At 38.6% G+C, this 13,050-nt stretch overlaps 1 protein-coding gene across 3 annotated transcripts in view; it reads right to left on the bottom strand.

Annotated features, from left to right (window-relative positions):
• PIGF (phosphatidylinositol glycan anchor biosynthesis class F) overlaps nucleotides 1–13,050 on the bottom strand; it is an 81,034-nt gene that overhangs the window by 13,604 nt on the left and 54,380 nt on the right. For all 3 annotated transcript variants that reach the window (XM_036334674.1, XM_036334675.1, XM_036334676.1), the window contains 3 exons: nucleotides 11,190–11,438; nucleotides 10,547–10,638; nucleotides 9,244–9,360 (listed from right to left, as the gene is read on the bottom strand). In XM_036334674.1, the coding sequence (XP_036190567.1) occupies nucleotides 9,244–9,360; nucleotides 10,547–10,638; nucleotides 11,190–11,438 (458 nt within the window). The remainder of the gene's footprint in view (nucleotides 1–9,243; nucleotides 9,361–10,546; nucleotides 10,639–11,189; nucleotides 11,439–13,050) is intronic.

Below are 13,050 nucleotides of genomic sequence, written 5' to 3'. Positions count from 1 at the left end.
ATGGCAGGTAACCATTGCTATTTGCACCGCCCCGTGACTCCCTGAGACCACGTCCCACCCAATTTACAACCCCACTCAAGCTGTGTGCAGAGGCTTTTGCATACTAATGGCCTGGCCTTTCTCTGCCTAAAAACCTATCAAACTGCAGTTGGGTCAGAGAAACCCAGTTCTTCCAAAAGGCCTAAGGCTCGTCAGCAGCCTGCATTACTTCACAGCTGCGCCTCATCTGGGCACCTCCAAACCCCAAACAATGAGGAAGAATCTACAGATCTCTCTGTAGCTCCTGCTGGGTGGCATCAGGCATTGGTGTCTTTGCACCCCCTTGGAGATCCAAGAGCCAGTCTACCCAGTGGTCAGAGTGAGACCATCCAGATAACAACTCTTCACATCCATAAGAGACACACTCAGGGGGCAGACTCAGTGAGCGCCAAAGCCCCACTGAAGCAAGTCCTGCCCCATAAGAGTGTCTTCAGCACAGAAGTTCTCCCATTGTAGACACAACTGGTCCTCACAGCCAATTGACCTGGAGGTCAATTCCTATCAGTGTTACCAACAGCAATCAAGGCTTAACTACAACAAGACTGTGCACAAAGCCCACAAAGGGGTGCACCAAGAGTGTCCACCTCAGGTAATTAGGGAGACTGAGCCACTGGGCCCTATAGGACACCTAGCACACAAAGCCATTCTATCAACACAGGGAAGCAGCCAAAATGCAGAGACAAAGAAACAGGTCACAAATGAAAGAAATGGAGGAAAGCAAAATACTGGATATAGAGTTCAAAACCATGGTTTATAAGGCTACTCAATAATCTTCTAGAAACCTCCAAGAAATATAGTGAGACCCTCAAGGATATGAAAAAGGACCAATTAGAAATTAAGCATACACTGACTGAAATAAGGAATATACAGAGATCCAACAGCAGACTAGAGGATCCCAAGAATCAAGTCAAAGATTTGAAATACGAAGAAGCAAAAAAACAACCAACCAGAAAAGCAAAAAGCAAAAAGAATACAAAAATATGAAGATAGTGCAAGGAGCCTCTGAGACAACTTCAAGCGTACCAACATTCGAATTACAGGTGTGCCAGAAGAAGAGAGAGAGCAAGATAATGAAAACCTATTTGAAGAAATAATGACAGAAAACTTCCCCTACCTGGTGAAAGAAATAGACTTACAAGTCCAGGAAGCGCAGAGAACCCCAAACAAAAGGAATCCAAACAGGACCACACCAAGACACATCATAATTAAAATGCCAAGGGCAAAAGACAAAGGGAGAATATATTTTTTTTTAAAATATATTTTATTGATTTTTCCACAGAGAGGAAGGGAGAGAGATAGAGAATTAGAAACATCGATGAGAGAGAAACATCGATCAGCTGCCTCCTGCACATCTCCCACTGGGGATATGCCCACAACCCAGGTACATGCCCTTGACCGGAATCGAACCTGGGACCCTTCAGTCTGCAGGCCGACGCTCTATCCACTGAGCCAAACCGGCTTCGGCGACAGAGGGAGAATATTAAAAGCAGCAAGAGAAAAACAGTTAGTTACCTACAAGGGAGTACCTATATGACTGTTAGCTGATTTCTCAACAGAAACTATGCAGGCCAGAAGGGAGTGGCAAGAAATATTCAAAGTGATGAATAGCAAGAACCTACAACTAAGATTACTCTACTCAGCAAAGCTATCATTTAGAATTGAAGATCAGATAAAGAGCTTCACAGATAAAAAGCTAAAGGAGTTCATCACCGCCAAACCAGTATTATATGAAATGTTGAAGGGTATTCTTTAAGAAGAGGAAGAAGAAAAAGGTAAAGATAAAAATTATGAACAACAAAGTGACAACAAATACATATCTATCAACAAGTGAATCTAAAAATCAAGTGAATAAAAAATCTGATGAACAGAATAAACTGGTGAATAGAAAGGAATCAGGGGCATAGAAAGGGAGTGGACTGACAATTCTCCGGGGAAAGGGATTGTGGGAGGTGCAGGAAGAGTCTGGCCAAAAATCATACACCTATGGATGAGGACAGTGCGGAGGGGTGGGGGGAGGAGGGGGGACCAGGTGGAGGGGAGCTATGGGGGAGCAAAGAGGAACAACTGTAATAATCTGAACAATAAAGATTTATTTTTTAAAAAATGTTATAGCCCTAGCCAGTTGGGCTCAGTGGATAGTGTTGGCCTGTGGACTGAAGGGTTCCAGGTTCAATTCTGGTCAGGGGCATATGCCCCGGTTGCAGGTTTGATCCTCAAAAAAAATAGAAATAAAAATAAAATGTGATAATAATCTCAACAGCAAACTAGTTACAGAAACTGTATGGAATACTTGTAATAATGATTAACTGCCCAACATACATCTCATCTCTGATGATTAAAATAATTAAATAATGGCGATCCCATTCCCCTTCCCAATGATTAGTTTAGGAAAACTCAAGGATGAGAGCTGCTATCATCTCACTACTAGCCCAAGGATGAGAACCAGGAGTGTCAGTGAGAAGCACAGCCACACCTTGACTATCTATCTAGAACCACACCACCTGCTATGTGACATAATCAGTTTCCTTATTGTTCATATCAAAATAAGCTGAAGTTTTCCATTGCTTATAGGGTAAGATATACTAAGAATACTATGCAAGAAGATGTAGTTTATAAACACATATAATGAAAGACATTTCTAATAAATGAAAAAAGCAAGTGATAAGAGCAGTGATAGTGTAGCCATTTTTGTTTTCAAATTACATATGTTATATGCATAGACAAAATTAGAATATGTAAAATGTTACTAATAGCTGCTTCTTTGATAGGATTACCAAGATCTTTAACTTTCTATATATTTCCATTATTTAAAATTTTATATGTGTTTCTTGTAATAAACAAGATAAAAATAAATAAAAAATAAACTCCTTCCTATTAACTAATTTATAGCAATATTAACATTGGTTTATTCTTATTTTACAAGTTTCCATAATAAAGTCATCTGAATTCTATGGTTATTGGCTAATTTTTTCATAATTAAGGAACGTATACACATAGTCAATAAGGCTGAGAATTAATATAAATGGCTCACTGTTCAGTAAATAATGAGCAATATTACAGATCAATTTTCATGTCAATGAGCCCCAAGTAACTGGCCACACTGACTCCACTGAAATTCATTATGCCAAATATTAATTGAAGTAAATAGAATATTTTGAATGCCAAATACTGTATCAGGTACCTGAGGTAGTTCACATTAAACACTGTGGCTGGACAGACTGTCATCAAAAACAGTGCTTGTTTAGATGGAGTTGATCTTTTTAACTGTTCACTCTTCATTTTAAAAAGAGACACCACACAACTCCTCCTAGTGGCTAAATATATTTTATAGAATTCTATGTAAACTTTCCCCTTAGCCACTGAATGAATATTAAAACCAATCCCTCTTTGCCACTAAATTTCTATGCCCACATTAAGGTGAAATTGCCTATTTTTTAATGTGTATATATTTTTCATCATTCAGACCTTTTCACTCTTAATGCCCACAGTGGTTTTTCCAACATAAAATCCACTCCAGTACAAAGGTGAGAGAAAAAGGCTTGTTGTTTTGGTCTACAAATAGGTCCTGCTAACTGTCTTTACCTTGGCAAGATAACTACAGATTCAGGCACCTATGCAGAAATTCAATTTTTTCACTTCACCAAAAGTGATCAGATTCTCACTTAAACATTTACCTAACAACATAAACAAACTAATAAGTCAAAAAGCAAACTCCAAGGACAAATACAGGTTTAAGATAGTGGGATTATTATTTTCCTTTAGAAGAAAGTCTACAAATGAAAAAAACCCATAATAACTATAACACAAAGGCAACAAACTGAATTAAAGTAGTACAAATTGAGTACATTCATTCAGTACACCTATGCACACCAAAAAGTTGGTAGAACTTTTTAAGAAACCAAATTACTTTTCTACCTTCATTAAAGGTCTCTTTTTTTTTTTTTAATGTATTTTTATTGATTTTTTACAGAGAGGAAGGGAGAGAGATGGAGAGTTAGAAACATCGATGAGAGAGAAACATCGATCAGCTGCCTCCTGCACATCTCCTACTGGGGATGTGCCTGCAACCAAGGTACATGCCCTTGACCGGAATCGAACCTGGGACCCTTCAGTCCGCAGGCCGACGCTCTATCCACTGAGCCAAACCGGTTACGGCATTAAAGGTCTCTTTAAAACAACATTTTTTTAAAAAATCTGGAATAACTTTGTATTTACTTTAAGGGAAAGTCTTGTTAGAATAGTGTTATTTAATATGTATTAAATCTTGATAATATCCCAAGGTCCTTTACTCTTGGGATATAATTCCAACACAATGAAAACTTTTGTGTTTGTCAGTCTTCAACTGATATTATCTACTTAATTTAAACATGCAAATAAGTACATTAAGAAAATTAGGATGCAATACTTATTTCACTTAAAAGCAGTATAAAATACTGAGTGAGATGTCAAACCCAATTCAAAATTGGCTTGTTCATACTGAACATCTAAATGATCATATTTCAATAATACTAAAAGGGCCAGCTTTACACAAACAAAACAAAAACTCCACGATGTTTTATACACTAAAACACAGGATGAATAATAAAAATATTTTAAGCTCTAAAATCTTTAATCAGTACTTTAAGGTAGTTTAAATACTTTTATTAATTAAACTACAACGTAAGAACTTCAAATCTGAACTTAAATTTCTGTAAATAATTATTGGGTAGGAAAAAACATATTCATGTTTTCTGTAATCTCTTTAAATAACAATAGAATTCTCTGAAATTAAAGTTCTGACATAACATAAATAATGTGAACTGTATAATGGAACAATTTCAAAATAACACAAAAGTAATTGTTTTTTTGTGGGTATTTCATATTTTCACTGCAGAAGAGTCAGATCTTTGAATTTTAAAAAGATTTTTGCCTAACAGTGAACATTTAAGGCCAACTCTAACATTAAACAAGTTAACCTATTGAGTTAATTATTTCCTAAGTCATTCAAAATTTGACATGCTTTTTATTCTAAATTCTTGAAGTGTGATGAAAGTGCTAGGAGAAAGGTGAACTAGTGATGTGTGATGGAGACAGGAAGAATTAAGTTCCCCTCTTACAAAAAAGTTCAAATTAATTTTACATCCAATGAACTGAAAAACAGTTCCTCCTTCTTCATGGTTGCACTCCTGGGTCTGTTACCTAGACCAGGAAGAGCTACTAAGACAAACAAACTGGAAGTTTGAGTTACAAAAATGCTCCCTGACATTTGTTAATCCACCGGATAAACATTTTTTGAGCACTTACTATTTGATTTCACTCGTTTCATCAGTTCTGACAATAATCCTGGAAAGTACAAATTCATATTATTCTAATAATATTATATATGAGGATCTGTAAAGTTAAATAGCTTGTCTAACATCAGGGGCCAGTAGTGAAGACAAGATAGGAATTCGTTTTCTGACCCTCAACTAGTGGAGTCTTCTAAAAATTTCTACACCATCAGATGATGTGGATTCAAGTCCTATCTCTACCTCTTTCTGGCTATTGGACTTTGGTGAATCACTTAGCTTTCTAATACCTTCATCTAGAAAATGGTGAAATAGGAGTATCTCACTAAACTACTGTGAGAATTAAATGATATAACATATATGAAAATGCTTTAGAAATTATTAAAGTATTTTTGCATATTACTATTTCATGCCATGCCCTGTGTGATATTAACGAAAATGTTTTATATTACATATTGATTATTTTTAGTCATAGTTTTCTAGCAACTGAACTGTTATCTGGTTGTATGTTAGAAATTTTAGAAGGATATTTTTGTAGTCTACTGAAAGTTAGGTGGCATCAGAGAAATCTAACAGATTCTGGCTACAGATCTAACTTTCTCAATTACTGAAAAGTAAGTTAATTATTGGCAAAATCCTACTCATTTAAAATTTTCATTTTGACCATGTAGTACATGAATATAGTTCAAATTCAAAAGATACCAAAGGGTAGTTAGTGGAAAGTCTCCTTATCTTGTCTTCTAGCTTCTCAGATCCCCTCCCCAGTCAATGGATGCTATATTAGTTTTCTGTGTATTCTTCCAAAGGCATAAGGCATATTTATTCTATCCTGCAACTTTTTACATAAATGGTAGCATCTTATACACATTTCTTCACCTTGCTCTTTTCCACTTAACAGCATTTTAATAAATAAAGACTTGATTGTTTTTTAACAACTGCATAGTATTCCATGGTGTAGATTAAATTAAATGTGATCCATCTTATTAAAGAACATTTAGACTATCTTTTTCAAAGCTGCAAGGAATAATCTATAGTCAATATTTTATAGGTATGTCAATATATCTACACTAATAAAAGAGAAACATGCAAATTGGTCATCACTCTGCTATGCCCACCAGCCAATCAGGGTGAGTATGCAAATTAACCCAACAAAGATGGCAGTGGCCATGGAGCTGGAGCAAGCAGGAGGCTTGGGTTGCCCCTGGCGATGGAGGAAGCCAAGCTTCCCACCTGCCCTGGACACTGCTGAAGGAGTGGCTGGGGGCCTGGGTCGCTGGGGGGGCGTGGCCGGCCTGAAAACAGCCCTCAGCCCCTTACTCAGGCTGGCCAGGCACACCAGCGGGACCCCCCACCCTGAAGGGGGTATGGCCAGCCTGAAAATGGCCCTCAGCCCCTCACCCAGGCTGGCCACACCCCTCCAGTGGGGACCCTCACCCCATGGAGGCATGGCTAGCCTGCAAACCACCACAGGCCCCTCGCCCAGGCCGTCCCACACCCCAAGGCAACCCCCACCCTGATCCAGGACACCCTTCAGGGCAAACCAGCCGGCCCCCACCCGTGCACCAGGCCTCTATATTAATAAAAGGGTAATATGCTAATTAGACTGGGAGACCTTCCAGGAGACCTTCTGGACATTCTTCTGGACAAAGCCATGGTGGCGGGGCCGAGGTAGAGGCAATTAGAGGCCAAGAGGGGAGGGTAGTTGTGGGTGATCAGGCCAGGATGGGATGGCAGTTGTGGGTGATCAGGCTGGTGGGGGAGGGGCTGTTGGGGGTGATCAGGCTGGCGGGGGCTGGGGGCACAGTTGGGGGTGAGCAGACCAGCAGGGGGGTCAGTTGGGGGCAAGCAGGCCGCCAGTGGGGGTCAGTTGGGGGTGATCAGGACTGCGGGGGGGGGGGGCAGTTTGGAGTGAGCAGGCCAGCAGGGGGGCAGTTGGGGGCAAGCAGGCCATCGAGGGGGGCAGTTGGGGGTGGGGTGATCAGGCTGGCGGGGGGGCATTTGGGGGCGAGCAGGCCGGCAGCGGGGGGCAGTTGGGGATGAGCATGCCAGCAGGCAGAGTGGTTAGGGGCAATCAGGAAGGCAGGAAGGTGAGCAGTTAGGAGCCAGCAGTCCCGGATTGTGAGAGGGATGTCTGACTGCCGGTTTAGGCCCGATCCCTGTAAACCAGCAGTAGGACCTCCTTCGAGGGGTCCCAGATTGGAGAGGGTGCAGGCTGGGCTGAGGGACCCTCCCCACCCCCCTCCCCCATACACGAATTTCGTGCACTGGGCCACTAGTCTATGATAATATCCTAGAAGTGGATTGCTGGGTCAAAGTTATAATGACTTACAAGAGGCAACCATTGCCACACCTACTTGCAAAAGCAAATTTCAAGGTTTTTCCCAAGGAAAAGTGCCACATTTATTACAATAATTGGGCATTTCTTAACAGGTCTAACATGTCTAAAACTGTCCCTACCATTTTTATTAAGTTCCCACCTTTCTTTATGAGTTTTTTTATTGCCCAAGTTTGCATAGTGCAGAGATTTTTAGGACTGCATATGTCATATTATAGCAGGAATCAGATGTCTCCCCCAAATACACTATTATCAGAAACAAAATTCAAAGCTGGATAAATCACCAAATAAAACCAATAAGGTTTAACCGGTTTCCACTGTTTAAATTTTTCAAACTAAAATGCTAAAAGAAATCAATGCCATTTGGGATATTGTGGTAACAATATGGGGAAAAGTTTTCAATAATTACACTTTTTTTTTTCTAGAGGTGTTATGAACACTAGATGGTTCAGAAGGGGGAACAAACAGTATTCATTTCAAAAACAAAAAGTCAGTAATTTATGGAGCCTCGATACCCATCAGGCATCCTCTGCTCCAGGTGGGCTGTTCCCTCTCAAATCCCACAAAAATGCCATGTTCATTTCAGTTTCTATGGTTTCATTCATTGCCTTAGAATGAGGTGTTTTTCCCTTTTCCCAGTCTCCCCAAATCTCATACTCCTAATCCAAGTCCTTCATAGATTATCCCTCCTCCAACTCATTCTTCAGTGGTCTCCCACCCCTCAGTTCCTACAGTACTTACTGTCTGATTTACACAATTCTAGCCTCACATTGTTTGCTCATTTCATTCTTGTCCCGTGAACAAGGGACAGGGAGAGAAGCATGGCTGACACTTCAGAATCCACACACATGTACAAAAAAAAAAAAAAAGAATACACATAGAGCTTGCACCACATGGCACGGAGAAATAAGAGCTCAAGAATTTTTGCCACTGGGTGATAAACAGGACAAAATTATGCACACCAAGGAACTTTCTAGTTTTATTAATTATGACTCAAGCATTTCTTTTTTTCCCCCCAACCATTTCTGGAACAAATCATCTCAATGCCTTTCAAGAAGCTAAAATTTTAATTTAGCTATGCTGAAAATATATATGGCTGCTGAGGAGGTAAAATCCTGTAAAACTTGCACTCAGGTGTCATATCACAAAAGAGGCTAAATAAGAAATGGCAGTTATGACACTAAACATTTTTAGATTGTGGACTCCAATTCTACATTATAATACATAAGGAAGCAATTTTATCTGTCGAATTTTTATCACAGTGACAAATTATCCCTGAGGAGTGGTTTTCAAAGATTACCTCTGGTAGCAGAAACCCCTTTTCAAATGAAAGGCTAAGGAATTCTACCATATGGAAAAATGCAGAGCTGATCTTGCTAAAGCAGAGGGAGGGGCCTGTAGTTCTGCCAGCCTGGATCTCCCTTAAGTGCTTACAACTCCTTCCCTCTCTCCAGTCCCCAACTGCAGTGGGCCCTTAATGCATTTCCGAGAACAATACAAGCTGAGAAACACTCATGAAATAATCAGCTAGACGCCATGAATAGAAAAATACATTAATTTAAAATATTTTTCAAATCACTAAAATATAAAATTAAAACTTACCCATTTCTACTGAAAACTCTTAGCCATGCTTTGAGGTTTGGTCCTAACAAACACAAACAAGGTACTGTAGTAAAAGTAGACAAGATCACTGCAAATAAAAATGTTTCCAACACCAGCCTAGGAAAAAGAAACTTCATTAATTTTTAAAAAAGTATTAAAGGAGCACATATGTACACATACATAATCTTTGTTACTTAAATAGATTTAATATAATAATATTTTCTTGCACTTTCCTTTGAAAGGTAACATGAGTCCTACCAAAATGATGACTCTAAAAAATGTAAGCTATAAAAAATAATCTACCAAATATCTGGCTTTAATTGTAGAGTTCAGAAGTATTAAAAACCCTATGATCCATTCTGTCCAAAGCAAGAAACCTCATTTCCAGATAATTAACTTTCTTCCTCAATAGTCTCTGGAACTTTCTCTGCAATGGTTCAATTTTAGCTTATATCAGAGCCACTTAAAAAGCTGGATAAACTTAGAGATTAGAGGACCACACCTCTAGAATTTCTGACTGAGGCCTGAGAATTTGCATTTAAGTAAAATGCTGATGCTGGTATAGAATCACACTTTGCACACCACTGCTCTAGACATTCATTCTACTCTAAAATGGATTAGATAGAAATATCCATTTACCATTACAAAGGTCTTGTCCTCCCTTCTCTAGAAAAGAATCATCTGTTAATTTAATATGTATATGTAACAAGCTATGTATAAATATATATAACTGTGTACATAGCTATGTATTTGTGTATATACATAAATCACTCATTTCACCATGATCATTAATCACTGCTAAAGTTTCCCAAATTCTAATGTAAGAAATATTCATGAATTTTCACTAATTTAAAATTGGTCAGTTTTGAAAAAGTATTGAGTTAAATTTTACCTTTAAACCATAAGCATTAACTTATTAAGTATTTAAATACTGGAATCTATTGGCTTTTCTTAAGAAAACAAACTTTTTTAAAGCACTTCAGAATCACATTTACTAAGAACTGATATGCTAATACTACCTAAGTTATCCATTTCACTATTGGGTCACACACTTATTGGTATAGTAGAGTTTCTCATCTACCTTCCACTCCCCACATGCAATTGTGTAATAGAAGGCTAGGTAATAAGAGCAGTTGATGAATTTAGTTATTCCTGCTAAGGAAGGGCAATGATGTCAGTATCCTTCCTTGATCCAATAATAAAACACACCACAGTCTCTCTAATCATCAACAGAATTAGCCCTTTGTATAGCAAAAAAGTGTTTTAAAATATAATTGGCGTAAGGTAGAAATTTCAGACTTACTCTATTAATGGTGCTCCATATAGAACAAAAATTACATGAAAGACGAAACAAGACATAAGAAAGTAGAAACAGCATTTCAAAAATCTGGTTACCTTAAAAAAGAAAAAAAGAGTAATTTAAAGACTCAAGAGAATGCCTAAAGGACAGTACATGTTTCCATTTTATTTACAAACATAACTTATTCCCATGTGTGAACAGTTGAATGTTCTTTGGATTTGGGTATCCTGAAGTCAGATGACATCTTATCCACAGTCAGGTAGGTACACAGCCCTCAGTAGAGCTCCCCCTGCCAATATTCTACCCACCCAACTAGCACTATAGTCAAAAAGCATTTCTGTTTCTATGGTATGTATTGAGCTATGCTGTTAACCAGTATCTATGAACTATTTACCAATAACAGACTGCTAGGATACAATACAAATAGCCCTTATTATTATGAAATATTTGCTATATTATTCGCGAAGATACAATTAATGCCCAACAAGGCTCTATCGAGTGCTGTGGGCAGCCTTCCAGCAACTAACATTCTCTTTAGTCACTGTAAATAACTCAAGTGAGTACTGGAATAATGCTTTATTTTTCCATAAAAAAACAACAACCACTACCTCTATCTAAAAATCAGTTATCAAGAAATGAGCCTTACCTTGTATGATAATGAACTTCTTTTACTGGATGCATTTGGTTTTACCACTACATATAATACTAGATTGACGGCAGTTACAAAAACAGAACAGATGCACAACCACATCAAGTGAGTTTCCAATACTGAGAAGTTCTCCAAGAAGAATGATGGAATGAAGATGCTTAGGATAATTGAGAATATGCATAAAAGATGGGTATACAGTAGTCTCTTGATATCAGCATTTTTCATGGTGTTTCCTTGAGTGGCTGTCTAATAAAAAACAAATTAAGAAGATCATATGCAATAATGACTTTTTCCATTGTTCTAAATGTTCCAACACCTAAGAATAATTATGAGCCAAAGTCAATTTTCTAAGTATTAGTTTCAGAATATAGGAAAATGCATATGCGTGTATGCACATGAAGACTAATATAGTAAACAGCTCTCATAGTTAAGAAGGACAAATTTTCTAATTTCTTAGATATGTGTGACTGGTTTCTGCAAAAGGGTCATGTGCTAAGACCAATTAAGTGATTCCTTTTCCTTTTTTTTTTTCTTTTTTTTTGGCAAAATCAGAGGTGAGAACAAACTGCATGGAGTAATGATCTGCCCTGTTGGAAATATAACCTATGCATTCTAGAAACTCCACGAATACACTTTGGCTAAATTGTTGGCATTTTTTACCATTGTGGATCCTTGCCTAATATCATAGTAGTTCACATCTTCTAACAAATGCCCAGCGATACCAAGTGCATACTTGAATACTCAAACGGTGACTAGTGTAATCAAGAGTTCAAAAAACATTATGCTAAACTAAGGGATCCTAGCGCTCCAGAAATACCAAAATGACAATGTTAGTTACAGGTGTTAAATCCCAATAAAAAGTAGAACACAAATGGAAGGAGGAAAATAATTTACTCTTTCTATCTCTCTCTCTCACACACACTCACACACGCACCTTTATGAATTACCTAGCAAGAGAGCTTATACATAGCACAATTGTTAAATAAGGTCCTTATTAATTTAATAATAAATTAATTTCTAATAATTAAATTTCTAATAATTAAATTTCTATCTCTCTCTCACACACACACTCACACACACACACACACACACCTTTATGAATTACCTAGCAGAGAGCTTATACATAGCACAATTGTTAAATAAGGTCCTTATTAATTTAAAGTAGTAGTCCCTATGTAACTCTGGTTATTTCAGTATATTTTATACACACACAGAAGAGGGGACGCCCACTAGCACAAAAGGGCAAGCCCATGACTTACGCAACAACTCTCCATTAATTCGCACTATAATTCTCAAAGGTAAATATCTTAATGATAAGGAAATAGGCTAAAACAGGTTAGAGGACACGCGTAGATCCCAAGCTTCCACGTGCTAAGCCATTTCAAATAAAGACACACACCAGGGATCGGACCGAGAACAGTATGAATGGCAAGAAGGGAGAAAGGAAAAATGTCCCAGAGGTCCAACCTCAGGGGCGGAAGCAGATCAGCAATGCACTGTCTCAACAGGCATCCCTTCGCACACTTCCTTCTGGGCCATTCTCAGAATCCCAGCTGGCATGAGAGGCTTTGGATGTAACACAGGGAGCAATACCTCAACTCAAATGCTTCCTGAATCAATGATGAGTGAATGAATGAATGAATGAATGAATGAATGAATGAACGAGGGGCCAAACAAAGGAGAGTGGGTCAAGTGTTAGGCCCTCTTGAGGGACCAGCCCTGTGTGAGGCCCTGAGAGCGAGCGTAGGCCACCCATCAGGCGCCCCTAAGGAGGCTACAGCCCTGGCGTCCGCGGTCACACCTGGCCCGGGTCAGCAGACATTGCGGGGGGAGAGAAGGCCGTTCTGAGAGCGGCTCC

The sequence above is a fragment of the Myotis myotis genome, unplaced genomic scaffold (assembly GCF_014108235.1).
Source record: "Myotis myotis isolate mMyoMyo1 unplaced genomic scaffold, mMyoMyo1.p scaffold_m19_p_14, whole genome shotgun sequence".
NCBI lineage: Eukaryota > Metazoa > Chordata > Mammalia > Chiroptera > Vespertilionidae > Myotis > Myotis myotis.
The sequence above is the reverse complement of the archived record's forward strand: the minus strand, read 5'-3'. Positions and strand labels throughout refer to the sequence as shown.